This window comes from Parambassis ranga, chromosome 17 (assembly GCF_900634625.1).
Source record: "Parambassis ranga chromosome 17, fParRan2.1, whole genome shotgun sequence".
NCBI classification, from domain to species: Eukaryota; Metazoa; Chordata; class Actinopteri; family Ambassidae; genus Parambassis; species Parambassis ranga.
The window spans coordinates 5,201,514-5,220,712 of NC_041037.1; the positions used below are offsets into that span (position 1 = coordinate 5,201,514).

A 19,199-nucleotide genomic window follows, 5' to 3' on the forward strand; every position below is an offset into this window, starting at 1 on the left:
CATGTCAGTTATTTTAAACTAGTTGCGTATTTTGGAGATGTATTGATTTTCTTTCTTGCAGTGTGATCTGTGTGTGGTAGATGTGCTACATCAAGTTATACAAAAAACAAAAAAATGTCTAAAAAACAGACAAAGAGAGTTCACCCATCTCCCGAACAGCATAGTGTGGTCTGAGGTCTGACCAGTGACTTTCCAGTGGACCACATGGGTCTGCTGTCATCAGCACCAGCTTAGCTCATTTCACCTCAAATTCTAGAACAAGAGAAAAAAGCATTAATAGTTGAATATAACAAAGAGAAAACATATATTTGTGTATTTGTTGGGCCAATATATTGACATACAACTTGATTACATGGGGAGATTAAGACACAGCTAGCTTAGCTCAGTCTGAAGATATCAAAAGCAGCTTTTGAGCTAATTTGGTCTCTGAGTTGTGCTAAGCTAAGTTAAATTGCCAGCCAGGAGTAGCTTCAGTGGCATCAATTTTCTTTCTCTAACTAGTGCCAACAATGTTTTTTCTCCTCAAAATATCAGACTATTCCTTTAGCTGTGAATGTGAGTGTAATTACTGCAATTCCCCTGCAGTATATAGCTTGATCAGTTCTTTTAACTGATCAATACTTTTTTCCCTTTATTTATTTATTTATATATATATATATATATATGGCTGCTTCTATTTCAGTGCCCCACATCCTCGTTCAGCAGAGTGTTCCTCTTTGTATATCACGGGAAATCTTGAGGGTGAATCTAGACTCTAACAAGCCCACCAGGAATGTGTGTCTGACTGGGTTTCTGCAAAATGCTTTAGGTGCTGTTTTGGGGGGGTCCATCAGCGCAAGAGAGCTGACCTGCATACCTGATGATGCAGGCACCGTATGTGACTCATCCTGCATGTGGTGGCTGTTTTCTGACCTCTTTTGGAAGGTTGCACATGTCCGTTCAATCACATAACAGTTGAAGAAATGAGAATAAACATATTACGGTAATAAAGAGCGGGGAAAGACTGTGCGGTGTGGTTGTACCGTATGCCTGGATAAACACATATGTGCTTATTTAACATGCTTGATTTGATTTCCTTTTTTTTTTTTGACTTAATGACACATTAACTGCTTTGACTTTAGTTCATTTGAACTTGATTTGAACTTAAGAGTCACATCTGGCTCTTTGTAATTATGGAAATCATTTGAAATCTGGGCAGTGGGTTTTTCTGTGATGTAGACTCGAAATTGTGGTGACTGTCAAGATTTAGAGATAAAAGTTCAAGGGACACATTAGTTTCCCCTTTTAAACCCTGTGAATATTCTCCTTGAAGGTCCAGTAAGTCCTGGACATGATTCACTTTTGTAATATCTTCTAAAATCTCTCTCTCTCTTTCTTTGTTTTTTTGGTCATATTGTGGTGTGACCTTGAAGCTGTGGTAAACAGATAATAGCAGCTAGAGTGCATATTTAGGACTCTACCACCCCCAGAGGTTTTCTGTCTTTCTTTTTTTCTGGCACTGTAACTGTAAACGTGTGGTTTTCTGAACTATGGAAGACTAAGAATGATGACTACTTTAAAATAGCGGCGTGAAATGTAGAATTTGTCAAGTGTAATGAATCAATCGCACTAATAAGGGATGGGTAAATGAGGAAGAGATCAGTTGCCGTGTGAGTTGTATTTACATGTTTTTATTTCACATTTGTTCTTAAAATACACAAGAGTCTCCATTACCCAGCAGAGACAAGGTTTTCTTTGAGGGGGGAAACACTGAGGTTTGCCTGGAGAGGACATTGGAGGGATGTGGGTTCAAATCCCCAGACTTTGCAGTGTGAAAATAGCTCAGCCTTCAAGCTTGTGGTCTGAGTGTAGAATAACATCAGCGATCATTATAAAAAGCTTGCATGTATCAGGAGAAAATGCAGTGTGTGTTTTGACATCTGCAGGTCAGAATCAAATGGGTTGGGGGGCTAAAGAAAACCTTCCTAAAACCCCAGTGACATCACTAATACCAAAGTCCCACCGTAGTCACGTTTATATTTAAACCGTGGTCAAGAAATTTACGGGAAATTACATATGTGTGTGTGTTTGGTGTTTAATTTAAGCCTGTTAGTAGGTGGTCCTATGGTAATAAAACCTATGGCAAAAGTGAGCAGCAATTCTACTTTTACTCCCAGGATGTGTGGTCAGTGTGATTTTCAGAACTGAACTCTTGTTTCTCTCCCAGCAGCGATCTCTCTACGACTCAGCCAGCTCCTCTCGGTCTGCTCTTTAATTTTGCGCTCCAAGTGACAGCCAAATAAAAAGCGAGTCCTCATTGCGTCAGATGTTTCTTTGTAAGTTTGATTACAGGAATGAGAAAATAATGGATCTACTGCAAAGGGAGGATAGTTTTAGTTTTATCCTCAGCTACTTATTAGTGGTCACAGTGGGGCAGATGTTTTCAATAATGCAACATAAATGCCAAGCCATGATGGAGGCTTTTTTGCCAGGAATCTGTGGTGACTTTGCTCCCACTATCAGCAGAGGGTTGAGGTTCACGACAGACAATTTAATTTTTTCCCCCCTCTCCCTTTGAACCTGCAGCTTTTTGTCCAGACTAAGTGTACATGGATTATTGCCTCATGGGTATATGTTTCTCTGGAAGTTTCTCTGAAACCACACACAGTCGTCTTGTAGGAAAGTGAGGAAATATACTGAGAAAGTTTATGTTAAAATGATGCAGGGTGGAGTTTTTACATGTAGACTTTAAATAAGGATGGACCACTCTCCCTTGATGCCTCGGGGTATCTGAAAAGTTCACACAAGCTGACAGCTGAAGCATCTGTCACTTAATTATGCATACATTTAAGCCTAATTTAAAAGGTTGAGTTATTGAAAAATGCACCTTTTTTATATAAAAGGAGAAATGACATGCTGCATTTAACCCTTTCCACCCACGGCCCCCATAGAGGGCTACAGGGATTGACTCACACAGCCTCAAGTGACGACTTAGGGAACTGCAACCTCTTTTTTATTTACTTATATCTTTACTATATCTTTACTATATCTTTATTTCTTCAGAGGTTGCTGTCTATTTTTATATAATTGTCGTTTAAACTCTTGATTGTTGTTATTATTTGGTCAAATTATGCAACAGTTGAAATGTAACAGTATAGAAATGACTCCTAGACCATCACTGTGCCCAAGAATTGAGACCAATTTAGCAATAATTAGCTAAAATTATAGATTATCTCACTGTTTGTTGCAATAGACATTGTCCTCCTCAGTGATCAGAACTGTGTCCATAACAGTGGTGTGTGTGAAAATCCATCATGGGCTAGCTGTGTATTGATGAAAACTCATGATAGTAACTGGAAGTGAACTATACAACATGGAGCTTTTATTTGTCCGTTATAGGCTGCTTAGAGTCTTACAATAGTGCTAGTGTTGCAGGAAATCTTTTAAATGAGCACCATGCTAAAACTAATTCCATACAACAGTAGCTGTGTCATCAACAATGGAACTGTTATGAATATGTGCAGCAGCTAACAAACAAGGCTTAATGCGGGGAATTTCATGATTGCAAGTCCTAATTATGTTACGTTAGACAGGAAGTGGACAAGTATGCGTTTCCCCCCTCAAGCAGAACAAATGAAAGGTCTAATTTACAGCCACAAATCACACGGCGTCTTCTAATTTACATACATATACACACAGCTCATGCATCTGGCCTACTTTTGTAAAGGACAGAATCCTTGAAAACAGCAGCACCCTGTGTGGAGCTCTGTGCTTAAATGTCATCACTCCTTTTGTCTCTGCAGATGGTTTCTGCTCACCAGAATGGGACGGCATTGTTTGTTGGCCTGAAGGGCCTCCTGGAAAGCTTGTATCCACCACCTGTCCAGAGTATATCTATGACTTCAACCATAAAGGTAAGGCCGGCCCTGGATGCAGTCAGTAGATGATATCCTGAAGCACATTGAGCACAGCGTTACATACTGTACAGTCAACCCCTTAACCTCCACTCTTTTTGCTATTTATACACAGATGCAGGGTTAAACTGGTAATTAAAAATACCCCTTGTTGGTTTTTTTGCTTGATGTCTAGGACTAGCATACCGCCGATGTGACAACAATGGAACGTGGGAGCTGGCCTCATCCAACAAGACATGGGCCAATTATAACGAATGTGCAAAATTCCTCTACCATTACAACCACAGCTATGAAAAGGTGGGATTCATCTCATTTCCATGTACATGCTCATTGACCCAATAACACCGTCTCCCTTCTAAAATCATTAAGAGCAATATAAGTCTGTGTGAATGAATCACCCGTTGTCACACTTAAAGATATTGCAGCCATTTAGGAAACTATTGCACCATTCCACCCTGCAATTACAGTCCCTTTGAAATGTGTAACACATTTGTGACATCCCTTCTCAGCAATGTGCAGTACGAATCAACCTTAATCATATTTAACGAAATGCTGAGATGATGACGGGGAGATAATGACAGGCTGGCAGTGTGGTTTTCTCGCCATATAGCTGTAATTAACAGAATTTGTGTTCAAATAGAAACAGAAAGGAGTGTCACATAAGCTTTGGTTCAAACAGATGAAGCTTGCATCATATATGACTAAACCTGGGAGTCACTTAATAATACAATAAAACACTAGACTTTGACTCAAGGACTCCTGTAAAGTTGGAGTCATGCTGCCAGTGAGAATTTACATTTCTCACTTTCAGATTTCGGATGGGTGTCTTTGTTTTCTCTTCTCTCTCTTCTGAGCTGTTTTAAGTGAAGCACTGAACTTAACTGTCTGTATTTTATGGATGTCCAGTTTCCCCTTTATAAACTCACACACCACATATCCACTGAAAGAATGAACTCAAACTTGGCTGATTATGAGTGGCGTGCTGGTGGAATGGTTGGCGCTGTCGCCTCACAGCAGGAGGCTTCCTGGATTGAATCCGGCTGGGGCCTTTTCTGTGTGGAGTCTGCCTGTTTTTCTTGGGTTTTTCTTTCTTCCCTCCACATACCAAAGATGAGCATTTTAGGTTAACTGGTGGTTTTATGTGTGAGGATGAGTGGATGATCTGTCCAGGACGTGCCCCCGCCCGTTTGGCCCATTGACAGTCGGGATAGGCTGCATCTCTAGAACATGGATGGCTGATGATTATCATCTACTTTTGACACCATGAACATATGGCATCCTTTTAAAACAGCCGTCAGTGTCCTGTGAGGGCTTACAGGGATTTGCCTTGACATGGCCACAAGAGGCCTGACGATTGGTGATAAGCTCCGGCGCCTGGTCGGCTCTCTGACTCATCCCAGGTGTCCAGAAGGTGTTTGATGGTGTTGAGGTCAGGGCTCTGCACAGGCCAGTTAAGTTTTTTTCTTTGTTAACTTTGACAGCTATTGCTCTATGGACCCAGCTTTGACCAGGGGAGTACTGAAATGGGAACTGCTTTCGTCAGACTGAGGCCAGGAGGTGCACTATTTGCACTATTGTCATAGTGTTGTATGCTGCAGTATATAACTGAAGGATAGCTCCAGAACAGGAGCATCATTTTGGCCATTCTGTTTTCAATTTTAGTTCATTTTTTGTCATTTTCTGTTGTTATGGTTGAAGGAAACCCTAATTACAGTGGCAGAGTTAATGTGGGGATAATTGCCGTTTCATACCTGTCCTGTCTGTCGCAGGCCATTTCCTTGTCATGTATCACGACAGCATGTCAAACGGTTGCACATTTCAAGCAGTTTTCTGCTCTGCTAAACTACAACAGCATCATTGTGAGTCTTCCTGGAAAAAGTTGTGTATATATATATGTAACAATGGTCACATGGACGTCAGGGTTTTTCCCAAGTTCCTCTCTTATACACACAGTCATCTACTTCCTGTGTATAAAATCTGAACATAATCACTAACACAACGCTGTGCAAAAAAAATGTACTGAAAACGCACCCGCCTTTTCCCCCGTCCCAATGTGATGGACAACCAGTGTGTCTGCACTCTCAGTGAAACGTACATGTAGGTTATTGTGAAAATGGCGACATATGTGTCGGAAGTTGTTGAAGAAAAAGACGTCCCATTGAAATGCCATGAAACAGCACAGCACAACAGAGCCAACCTCAACATGACTGTTGCATGCAGGCGTTAAAGCACACCACAGACCACCACCACCACAACTTTAAGACATACATTTAACTGGATCCTGATGCTAAATGATAACAGCAGTGCAGTATCTGTTTGCATCACAAAAAGCTCTTGGCCCCTTTTAGCGTGTCGATGCACGCAGGGTTTGCTCAGTGGCTGCTCCTTACAGTGTCCTCTCGCTGCCGGCTGCCACCAGAACATCAAACGTGCCCCACCCTGCCGTTCCCAGCTCCGTCACACACGTCAGATGCTGTTGCCATCAGTAACATCTGAGTACTGGAGGCATCTCGGTCAGCAGGTGGCAATGTATTTTAAAATGAGGGTAGAAGCATGCTGTGGACGTTTTAATGCGGAGTAAATGTTAAAGTAAAAACATAAAAATAGCCCCGAAGCATCAGTGGCTGCTTAAAGTAAACTAAACAAACAGGAAGAGATGAATCCACATTGCTAGGTCGACCGTCACTATGTGTGGAGACATTCCTGCACAAATTTACCAGCTTGTAATTTGTTATCCATTCATTCAGCCATGTACCATCTCTTAGTGTTTCTATCCTTTTTATTTTGTGGCCTTTTGACACTCTAACAAATGATCCTCTTCCAACAGGAGGTCTTTCACCGCCTGTATCTCATCTACACCGTGGGCTACTCCATCTCTTTGGGATCCCTCATGGTGGCTGTCGTCATCTTGGGGTATTTTCGGTGAGTCAATGCTGATTTTTCAATCAATCATTTTAACTGCACATTTTCCCATGAGGGGAAGCGAGCGATGTTGCTGGTACGGGGTCAGAAATTAAGGTTAAAGCAAATTGCCAAAGGGATCAAAGCAGCACGATGGAAAGCTGCAGACATACAGGAGGAGAGGAGGAGAGCATATTCATTCCATGATGGATAAAAGAGGGTCTGATATGAAGTCGTGCCATTGTACCCCCTCCCCCTGCTGGATAATCACGCAATGAGATAAATATTGTGCCTCTGCAACAACATACACACACACACACACACCGTATCAAACATTACCTTTGACTTTTACTTTGACTTTTAGCAGGCTATGATATATCTACCTTTGAGGAGCAATCTGCCTCTGGGCCTGCAGTAAAGCGTGCATCATCATCTGACATTTAAGTTTTTTTGTTATTTTCATGCTGATTTCAGGTTTCAATGACAAACAACCAAAGCTTGTTCAACTTCACTATGGTGTTGGTTTACCTCCTTTAAACACAGTAGAATTTCTTAACTCTCAGGGCCCCGAGCAGTTTCTCTGCATGTTTCTACTCCAGTCACACTGGCCTCATTTTAGATTTATTTTAGTAGACCTAATTATGTCACCTGTATTATACAGTTATAAAGCTTAAAAAATACATAAATGAACGTTGATCCTACTAAAGAGAGCTGGTGTTTTAGCCAAAAGTGTGACTGTTTGTTTCAAATGAACCAATGTGATTCTAAAAAGACGATTTTGGTAATAAATTCAAAATTTTACCATTTTAAGCCATGATTTGGTTCTATTTTCCTAACAAAACCCTGTGGGAAATGCTTCATGTGTCAGCCTTACGATACTTTAAAAAAAAAACCTTCTTTTTGAATTTATTATTTATTATTTAAATACAAATTTACAGGTTTTTGCACATAGGGAGCATCAGGAATCGACATGTTTACCAGTGGTCCCAGCTGTGTCACTCACTGTACAGGCGGGTAGTCAGAAGGCTTTAGGAATGCTCCCAACTGGCACCGGGAAAACTACGAGCCAGTTGAGTTTAATAAGTTATCCCAGGGGCCCATCTGACATTCTGGTGCAGCCATGTCTCCCCTTCAACACATCAGCTTTTAGACAGGAGAACTCATAAATGTTTTCCAGGGAGAGATTAGCAACTGTGTTCATTTTACACCAGGGAAGTGTACTCTAGATTAGTTTTTCTGAATCAATATGGTTCTCTGTGTGTAGCTTGTCAATAATTCAGGTCAGTAATGAGGATTTAAAGATAGAAAGTAGTGGATGGAGATAATAAAGGGGTCTAACTTCAGTGTCCACTAACAGTTAAAGATGTTGGAATGTTCTTGTTGGCTCCTGGAATTTTTTGGCACTAATGAATATTCAGTAAATATTATCACTGACTTGTGTTTCCTGGCTGCAATAACGTAACCTTTCAGGCTATTGATCCAGCCAATTGATTCCACCCTGAGCACAACGGCACAGTAAAGCTGTTTTTCTTCTTTTTTTTTTTCTCACATATAAACTCATGCTTGTCCTAAAAACTTAATTTGCATGCTCTTGCAATTACTCAACACATGCTTGCAATTTGTTTTTTTTGTTGTTGTTTTTTTTACTGCTCACGTTGAGCGTAGCAATTCGATATTTGTGTGTTTTTAAGCCTCTAAATCTCAAGAATGTGTTATAGTCAGTGAGTATTGTCGGTGTGAAAAATACTTAACACTTACACGAAGGTGTGCCAGCGCACATAAAACACACATCTTTTGTGCGGATCTGTTTCTTTGACCTTGCTGCTGCTGTTTGTTTTCTCCTCAGGCGGCTGCACTGCACCAGGAACTACATCCACATGCACCTATTCGTGTCTTACATGCTAAGAGCTATAAGCATTTTCGTTAAAGATGTTGTTCTCTACTCTGGAGCGGGACTAGAGAACATGGAAAGCGTCACAGTGGAAGACCTCAAATCCATTACTGAAGCTCCTCCTGCCAACAAAACACAGTTTGTAAGTAAACCAACACACATAAAACACACATATCGGTGTCAACATGAAGAATTGAGTCCTATATATATGTACAGGTTATTTATGGAAATCCACATGTCCTTTTCAATGTTCTCTGGAGAAAATCTAACATGTAATCGATCAATATAATCAAATATTGATTGCTGCTGCCGTGCTTTACATGCACAGATAATTTGATTTGTGGAATAGTTTGGTGTTTTTCTCCCAAAGAGGAAGTTGTAGTCCCACCTGCTTTTCCAGTGCTGGAGCAAATAAACTGTTTTTGTCATCATGCCAAGGTTTTGCTCGGCCAGTGCTTGCCTTCCCTTTTCACACTCCAGTTTAAAAAAAAAAAAAAGGTCTGAGAGGTCTGTGTACTTTTCATGGATGCTTTAACGCACAAACAATTTGCGCAATATGTGTCGGGGACACTTTCATCCTGTGTCTCTCCTGATTGAGTTTACTGCATAAAAAAGTGTTTTTTTAAGTAAGTCATGCAGAGTTTGTATTTGTATATATGTGTGAGTGGTGTGTGTGTGTTTGTAAGGTCCACATGTGACCTGTTACCCTAATTTAAACTGGAGCTGGCATTTTGCAGCACTTTCATCCTTTAACCAGTCGTAGATATGAAAGAAAGTCAATGTGAATAAAATGACCTTTTACAATGAAAGCATTTCCAAGAGTATAAATATAGACAGTATTTGATGCTAGTTTAATTTTCTGATTTTGACTGCATCTTTATCAGAATTGAATCAGCCTGTCTGACCCCTATTCAGCCGTTTTATTAGTCTTGGCCTACAAAGGCCGTACTTGGAAGTCACTCACAACAGGGAGAACAACTTCAAGACCAGCAGCAATGTGAGTTTTCTTCTTAGATGTATAAAAATAGATGGACTGTCATGACTTTCGTATTCATCATACACGCAAAGCTCTTTGTATATTTCTAAAAAAAAAAACTCTCAATTAAGAATCCACACAATGACTGATCTGCGGGCTTTCGGGTGTTAAAAACAGGAGGGTCTTGGGAAATGTGCACTGTTCAATCTATAGCCATACTGCTTCAAGAAATCTGACACACATACTTTTTATTGATTTCTAAGAGAGAAGAATGCTGAATGATGAGGACAGTAAAAGAGCTTATAAATCATTTTAAATCAGATAAACAAAACCATAAAAAGCAAAAGTGTCATGATACAGTGAATGTTTCTTTAGAGGGATCACAAACTTCAAACCACAAAAAATGAGTAAAACTCATTTTTCACAATTAAAAAAGCTTCATAATAATGACCCCCTTTGCTACAGGCCACTTGTTAGAACACCAAGTGAGGCGCTAGGAGTGACAATAATAAGACTATCAGAGGAAGGAGCTCTGAATTGGTGTGATAATAGAGCAGCAGCAGCAGGAGCGGAGGTTGACCTGGTGTGGATCGATGGCTGACTAAATCAGTGCTGGCTCCTGGGACTCACTAACTTCCTTCCTGTCAATACACCAGCTCACAATACAAACTGGATTAATAATATGCTGTGTTTACACACAAAGAATCTGGCCACAAAGGCATAGATGAAAAATGTTCATTTTAAATATAACAGCTTAAGATATTGTCTAATGAACTATTCATGCCACATCATTCTGTTAAAAAAAGTTAAAAAAAAGCTATTTTCAGACTAATTTGTGGACAAAATGAGCGGGGCAGAACCTCCAAGGAAGCTCGGGATAAAGCTTTGTGTTCCCCAAGTGCAGATAATGACTGTAGACGGTGAGACAGAGAGATAAGTAATAGGCTGTCAATAACGCAGGCTCCATCTCAATTTAAAATGTGTGGATTTAGACACGCATGTACACATAAACACACAGTAGCATCAGAGACATAGGAGTCAATAAACATACGGTAGTTTCTTTTCTCCATATCACTGTATTACAGTAAATTGATCCCCCGTCTTATGTCAGATGAAGGAGAGCAGAGTATATCTGCTACAAATGCACATATATAAATATCAACATTCAGGTGCTGCTTTTATATTTTATAACCTTTATGTGTTTTTATTAAAAAATGAAGCACTCTGAAAGCAGAGCTGTGTGTCTCTCAGAATTATGTCCTTATTGGATGTGTCTGCACGTAGGCTAAACAATTCATCCAATAATAAATTGGTCGACCACATCCCACTGAAGCACAGACGAATTCAGAATCAAACATCCACAGACACACTGAAAAGCTGCATTTAGGCGCACCAGCGCTTTGAGCAGCAAGTTAACTAAATCAACAATGATATCCTCACACTGAGCAGGTCATCTTTACCAGCTCAGCTCACCAAACTCTGCATGAAAGAGTGATGAAATGTCATTATTTCTGGTGTTTGGTTTCTAAGTAGGAGCAATGTTGGTGGCCTCATGGTGGCGCAAATTCAAAACATAGGAGATTAGTGTGAATTTAGCCTCCATGCATGTCCATGTAAAAAACATTAAACTCAAAATTAACAAATATCAGCCTCCAAAGACAAATAGAGGGACCACACATCGTCACAGTGCTGACTCCCCCACTATAAAATCAATAACGACCTACTTTGATAGTAGTTTCTTTAGTGACGCTCGTATTGCACCTCAGCCTCCTGGGCGAAAATAAGCATAATAGCACATTAGCATAGCTACAAACAAACTGGTTGGTGTTCACTGTCAGTGCAAGAACATGCACATGACAAAGCTGCATTAAGTTAAAAAAAAGCTTTGAAACAGAATGCAGACTGTATGAGAACCTCTGAAGCTTCGATTCAGGGGAGAGGTGGAGCCGACCTGCAGTTTTATCGAGTATTCTGAGAGTTTATTTCAAATATGTGCAGCGTAAAAAAACTAAACTGAATGTTTCCCCTCTGTAGTTCTGACCCAGGGGGACAGTAAGGAAACCTCTCCGAGACAACCTGACAGCTGTGAATGCTTCAATGTATTTTGGCCCTAAACCGTTCACTGCTTTTAAAACCAATACTTTTTTTAACTTGAGTTAGTTACAGGCAGAGGAAAGCAGTGCAGTGCAGCATTGTTCTGAATCAGCTGGAGCTGTCTGATTAAATGCTCTAAATCGTGCTTCATTTATTTTTTTATCAAGGAACACGTATTCAGCCGTCTGGAGTGGAATATTCCAGAGGTGCTTGAATAAATCCTCTTGTTCACTTGTGGCTGTTTAATGATGTGTGACTGCGGTGTAAATGTTATGGTGTGTTAAAGGATGCGTTTGGTGTTAGGCTTTCTACAGTTTTGCTTGGCTCCAATGGGCTGCATGCTCCGCAGCTACACACTCCCTGCAGATTAAATCAGAGGCAATCAACCAAATAACAGAAGTGGAGACCTATCAAAAGTGTCCTTCTTGGTGGCGCGGTAACATCAGCCGTAGCTGAAATCAAAGTGCGTTCACGACCGTACACGTGAATTATGAGAGGAAAAAAAAATGTGGCATACAGGTGACAGAAATGTAATATATCATCTGTGACTCTTTGTCAATGTGATTAAATCTATTGATTGCAATAATCTGCTCTCCTTGTCTGCCTTTCTTATGTATAGATTAGCTGCAAAGTGGTCGTGACCTTGTTCCTGTACTTCCTGGCGACAAATTACTACTGGATCCTGGTGGAGGGTCTGTACCTCCACAGCCTGATCTTTATGACCTTCTTCTCAGACAGAAAGTATCTGTGGGGATTTACTCTGATTGGATGGGGTGAGCTTTGCTTTATGTACATTGTACACTCATGCACATGATTACAGTTTAATTAGTTGATTTAATTCTATGCAAATGAACCTCCTGTAAGTTTTTGATGCTTTAATGAGTATGCAGAAAAGTTTGACTGCATGAATGTGGGGGTTACAGCTCCTGCATTGTACACACTGTGCGTATAATTTTACATAAGCACAGCGCATACAATGTGGATGCTGTGATACCCAGCTTCTACCTGTACGGTATGAATGAAATTATGAATGTGCACAATGATTGTCATTCTATAAAAAACAAGGTTCATGTTATTTTGCAGGAGTGCCAGCTGTGTTTGTCACCATTTGGGCAACTGTGAGGGCCACTTTTGCAGACACGGAGTAAGTCACCTGCATGAAAACAATTCATTATTGTTCATTTTAGACAAAGGTCTGAGTTATTGAAATAAAGTGTGTTGGCTGCTGTTCACCCTTCATAATATGATTTTTGATTCTTAGAACCTCTGCTGCCTCTGCACTGAGTTTAGATTTGTGTTGAAAGCGATCAATGAATATTACCAGTGACCTGCTGCTTTTACAGGATCGCTGCTCATTCAGACATGAAGCCAGGTGCTACCCCTTTAATGCAGAGTGCAGGTCTAAAAAAATCTTAGCCTCTATAATTCACAAATCAATAACAACCAAAAAAAAACAGTATGTGTGGACAGGTGTTCAGAATAAGCACCCTCATAGGGAGAAAACTACCCCACACCAGCTGTGGGGGGATGTGAAGCTCCCCCTCTGAGCAGCCATATCTGCTGTCTCCACATTGGTCCTCCACCGTGCTCGAACGCTGAAGACTGTGGAGCAGACAGCTTACAGCTAAAGTGGTATCCAGTAGCTGTAGAGTGGAACTAAACCACGTGTTTCACTTCTCAGTCAGCCGGAGAGCTGCAGGACATTTCTGCTTCTCTTTTTGGGCTGAAAAAACAACCCAACCGTGATAAAAACCGCAGCTCGTACATGTGCCTTCGCTTGGCCGAATTGAGTAGAAATAATTACACATTAAGCTAAAAATCAAATCAGTCTGCAGTTGTTCAAGATCATCCTAATCAGGCCCTATTGATGACTTTAGTCTACAAATGTATGACTTTTTTTCCTTGTTGCTAAAATATTAAATGACATTTGGAGCCAACTTTGGTACAAACTACTAAGTTCAATTCATGGAGAACATCATTTGTTTGATATGTGTCTGTGTTGGGTAAATGTGGTGGAGAAGGGGGGGTGGAGCCACTGCCCTATCTAAAGCTCTAAGTGCTATTGTGAAATGGTGGCAGAGATCATTGGAGATTCCAGAAACAGAGGGATTCTGTGTCATCACATCTACCAGCTTTATCCTCCCTCATCTCATGCTGATCCCTGCTTTGTTGTTGTTTATTTACTGCAGGTGTTGGGACTTAAGTGCAGGCAATTTGAAATGGATATATCAAGTGCCTATCCTGGTGGCTGTAGTGGTGAGTGCATGCTTGGGGCTTGTACCTTTCTCCTGCTGGGTGGGAAATGACAGCTTTTCACTGCACCTGTGACATTATAGCTGCTGGATAAGACACCTTATTATGTTAGCAATTACACTTAATTGTGTCATTATGTTTCTATTTTCTCCTCAGATTAATTTTATGTTATTTCTAAACATCATTCGAGTCTTGGCAACTAAACTACGAGAGACAAACGCCGGGAGATGTGACACGAGACAGCAGTACAGGTACGGAGTTGTAGCAAAGTGGTGATTATTTTCATTTTACATCTTACTCATACAACTGCTCCCTTTTGATGCATTCATCATGCAGCACCTGCAGCCAGTGTCAAATCAGGATCAAATCGGCATCATGAGAATAAAAATAATGATGCCCTTTTCTAGCCTTCAGAATAATAAAGGCTGCAGCCTTAGCAATATATTAATGCTTATTGAGACAAGACTGTCAATGGTTTTTTTTTTTAAACTAGATTATTTTTATTCATAGAGACGTAAAAGACAAAACAAGTGGATTGCTGATGATTCCTCAGGGTAGTATGATTAGTGAGTTATGAGTAGTATGATTTTCCAGGCTCTGTGTCCTTTTGCAGATATCTGATGTATGGCACCTTTCATTTCCATATATCGTCTGTGCTGATACTGAAGTATCCACATATTTTTTTTCCACTTCATTAAAGAGGTAGAGGGGAGATCTCTCCTCTAGTGAAAAATTAACATATTAAGTTTCATAGTGCTGGCAGATGTGATGTCTTTCTCATGACAATCACTGAGCAATCATTGCAAATTATAAAGCCATTACTAATTCACACCAATGACTTGCTGCTATTATCGTGCATTATGCATTCCTCGTTACAAAGGGGGGGCCTCTCCAATGTGTGTCAGGCTTATGCACCACTCTTTTGCTGCCATGGTGACAACTCTCACCCTGACTGTGAGATTTTACATGCACTTATAAGCTACGTAAACATCGAATGTTTAAACCACTACTGTTGTTTTCTGCGGAGGATTGCTGATCATATGGAAGCTGCTCTTCAAGTAGCATGGCTTCATCTATTAATTACTTTTTTTAGGCATTTAAATAATGTTCTTGTGTTAAGGCTGCCATTATGTTACTGTTGCAGAAAACTGTTGAAGTCCACATTGGTGCTGATGCCACTCTTTGGCGTCCACTACATCATATTCAACGCCATGCCGTACACAGAGGTGTCTGGAATTCCGTGGTTGATCCAGATGCACTATGAGATGCTCTTTAACTCCTTCCAGGTAAAGCTGCTGCGGTAAAACTCCCAGAAATGCAAATGTGCTCTTAGAGGTCCAACGTTAATATTAATGTGTCCTTTCAAACTGAACAAGTCTGACTGACCTGATCCGGATATACGACATGTCCTCAGGGTTAATGTTATCACCAGGAAACAGTTACCGGATGTCCAATGTTAGGTTATTGTGTAGTTGCGGATATGTGGTTAGATCCTAATTAAGATGAAGAGAGCAACAGGGATAACTGATGTTTTAAAATATCACATGTAATGCCAAATTACACAGTTTAAATGTCATACTATCAAGTGCTTTCTAAGGGTACCTAGTTCATTGATAGTGTGGGTAAAGTAGTTTTTATTTCTCTTTTTCAGGGATTTCTTGTTGCAATTATTTACTGCTTTTGCAATGGGGAGGTAAGCACTGGAGTTGTTTTGGTTTTTTATAACATTCTTAACACGATGGAGTTTCTCAGGCTTGTGAATTCAATGATATTTTTCCCTTCTAAGGTACAAGCTGAGATTAAAAAGTCTTGGAGCAGGAGAACTCTGGCCCTGGACTTCAAAAGAAAAGCTAGAAGCGGCAGTAACACTTACAGCTATGGACCCATGGTATCACATACCAGTGTTACCAATGTCACTGCCAGAGGCCCCCTGGCCCTCCACCTCACCACCAGGCTGGGCCCGGTGCCTGTGAACGGGCACAGGAACCTGCCTGGGTACGTTAAGAATGGCTCCGTGTCTGAGAACTCAATACCTTCATCAGGACAGGAGCTCCACATTCCTGAGGAGGAGCAGTCTGCTCATACACGGCCCCTGCAGGAGGAGAAACCCTCCCCCGTGGTCGAGGAGGAGAGGGAGACAGTCATGTGACCTCCAGGGCGACATGAGTAGCAATGAAAAGTAGACAAACAGTTCATAAAACGGTCTCAGGATGGTCTGGGAGGAGGGGCGGGGGGGGTGGCTGCATGCATCAACACTGCCAGTTTTTTTCTCCTGTGAATTGAGCCAGGACATCACAGACTGATGAGGCTCTAGGAAAAAAAGGGTGTATCACTTTTTTCTGAGTTTATTTGAGGAATGATGATAACCCCCAACTGTTGTGGCAAATACACTCAACTTTCACCGACCACCTGCCACGCTGAATGTGTTAAAGGCTGAAAACAGACTGCTGTTTCTCATTCCTTTTCCACTGTTGTCGTGTTTTCTGTTTGGCTCTTGTCGCAGACGTCTTGTGGTCATTATATGTGCATAAACTGGGTTAATTACAGTAGTTACCAAGAACAGCCTTAGTCACCTAAAGCTAGGTGTGCTTTGAGTGTACTTAGTGGCACAAATGTGCGCAATTCCATCCTCAAGCTTTCAGATAAAGTGTGGGCTTGGCTTAAACAGAAATGATTCATGGTACTATTTTTGAGTCATCAGTTCATTTTTCCTGGCATGATTTCTCATTTGTTCTGCATTGACTAAAAATCCACTTCAGTGTAAAAGGGAAGTTACTCAGGTAATTGAAGTCCTCTGTTGTTGCACACATATTTTTTTTATACTTTTAAAGTGGTGTTTTAGCATTCTTTCCAGAGGATGCTTGTTCATGCTTTGTACAGTTTCTACTGTTTAGAACAACACAGTAAAAAAAAAAAAAAAAGCTCCCTCCGATTATTATACAAGATTTTAAATGGTTAAGATGAATGTATCACGTTCAAATTTCCAAAGTAAGAATGCCAAAGTAAAAACATTTCATTGAGGGCTGCCTTTCACTTTGGGGTTTATTGTTGGTTTTGGAACAGAAATGGCTTCAAATATTCTCACAGATTCATTTATAAAACACAGGGTAGGTCATTTATTCCAGTGGAATGCCAATTAAATAATCTCAGTTTGCGCTGGAATTCAAAGAGCGACGTTTGTGGTGGATATAAAGAAAACAACTCAGATTATCACAGTCATTTTTTTACAGATGGTTCAATGTTGTGCTGCTTTTTTCATGTAAATACAAGTCACAATGTTTACAATGATCAGAAATACATTATAATTGTGAGCTATAAGTGTTCATATGTATGTTATAAAGCTGTATTATTGTATTATTTTGTTAATGTGTTTGTTTATGGAATGTTGGCAATATTTGATTATGTACATAGTCCAAAAAAACAGAGCTGGTGAATCTTATATTTACAGGTGACAGAGGGGCATTCATATTTCCATTTAATGAAGCATTCCACAATATATTTGAAAACTCTTAACTTGTAATTTACTGCACGGTTGGCAGGGTATGTCACATTATCTAATGCATACCAAAGAGGGAAAAGGCACGACGTGCTGCCAGATAAAAGGTTATACTGCAGAACTTATTTGAATCGCCGTCCGTATCATCTTGTTTACTGCGACTAAATCACCTCATCATTGCAGGAATATCCGCCAGCAGTGAGCAGAATGAGATAAACATAGCACACAATGATGGGCCGATAGAAAAGCTAATTGGGGTTTTGTTTTGTTTTTTTGTCTCATTTTTTATTTGAGCTCACAGTTTAAAATTAGTCACTATCAGTGATGCTTAATTGATGCACAAAACTTTCGACAAGTGACCTTTTTTTTTTTTCACCATTTAATTGCGAGCTCATTTCCCCCTCTTGCTGTCTTGCTTCGATCACACTGACTCACTCTTTGTTGTGTCGCTTCTGGTTGTGTGGTGGTTGTTGTTGTGTGCTTCTCCTGACTGTTTTGTTATTTGGACTTATTTGTCCCACCAGCATCATTATGCTGCATCTTTTCACACACCTTAACAGATCATCTTCACTGCACTTCCATTACATTCCAGTTTTGTCAGTAATACCACGACCAAAACCTGCAATGATTTGACTTACAGTGAAGGTATACTGTCAGCTGAATAACCTGGTTGCTTCTAAAATCATTTTCTGCTGTGGCAATAATGCACCTTAACGCTGGTTGACACCTGCCATAAAGACAGGACAAAGAAAAAGAAAGTCACCATAATTTCAGAAGAGATGATGAAAGCCAGGTCAGATAATACTCTAACAAAACAAAATGAAGAACTCACTGTGTTTTTCTTTGACCCATACCGTACATCCACTGTGTGACATTAACCTTATTCAAATACACCAGATGTGCAGCTGCAAATGGTCCCTGACAAATGCAAGACTCCTGTTTGTTTTTTTTAATGTCTCAATAAGTAGGTTAGCATTTAACACCAGCAACACCATCCAAAACGTTCATTTGAACAACATCAGCCAGCTTAAAACATTCCCACCATGGGGGTCGACCATGATTGTGGATGGAAGGTTGAGCGGACTGACAGTAGTCACAGGTGCATGGCAACTGGCTACAGAGATGGTGGAAAAAAAAGAAAACGGCATTACTTGAAGGAACCATTGCAATTTTACTGCCACAATAATGACCTTATTTTTCTCTTTATTTTTTCATGTATAACCCTTGGTTGATTAGATCATGAAAATCCTCTGTTTGAGCACTTTAATACCCTATAATACAGTATTACGTTCTGATTGTATCATGTTCAATGATTGTGTTTGGAACTCAAGTGTACAATAAGACCAAGAACCATAGAGCTAATCTTGTATTTCATCATTTTAATATAATAGCTCTCATGAAGTGTTTCATTGTCATTTATTTATCTCGTGCTGAAATGTACTCAGTGGAGTGGATATTGTAGTCTCCATGCTTTAGATGCAGTATGTGGGCCATATTTGCTGAAGACACCGTGGCTCCATTGTGATGTGAGCATGTTGTAGATATCAGTGTAAACTTTGGATCAAATAGGACGATGTTTTCTGCTCTCTAATGTTCATCAGTGAATTGTGAATAAGACAATAAATCTATAATTCTACTGTACTCTTGATATTCTCGCATAACTGTGATGATGAAAAAGACGACGACGCATTTTTA

The 19,199-nt window shown here is 40.2% G+C and overlaps 1 protein-coding gene across 1 annotated transcript in view; it reads left to right on the forward strand.

Moving 5' to 3' along the window:
- Positions 1-16,157, forward strand: part of pth1r (parathyroid hormone 1 receptor) — a 39,055-nt gene extending 22,898 nt beyond the window's left edge. The window contains exons 3-13 of the mRNA XM_028427778.1: positions 3,783-3,893; positions 4,069-4,190; positions 6,721-6,815; positions 8,641-8,827; positions 12,375-12,528; positions 12,839-12,899; positions 13,945-14,011; positions 14,165-14,259; positions 15,153-15,294; positions 15,660-15,701; positions 15,795-16,157. Of these exons, the coding sequence (XP_028283579.1) occupies positions 3,783-3,893; positions 4,069-4,190; positions 6,721-6,815; positions 8,641-8,827; positions 12,375-12,528; positions 12,839-12,899; positions 13,945-14,011; positions 14,165-14,259; positions 15,153-15,294; positions 15,660-15,701; positions 15,795-16,157 (1,439 nt within the window). The remainder of the gene's footprint in view (positions 1-3,782; positions 3,894-4,068; positions 4,191-6,720; positions 6,816-8,640; positions 8,828-12,374; positions 12,529-12,838; positions 12,900-13,944; positions 14,012-14,164; positions 14,260-15,152; positions 15,295-15,659; positions 15,702-15,794) is intronic.
- The last annotated feature ends 3,042 nt before the right edge of the window (positions 16,158-19,199 follow it).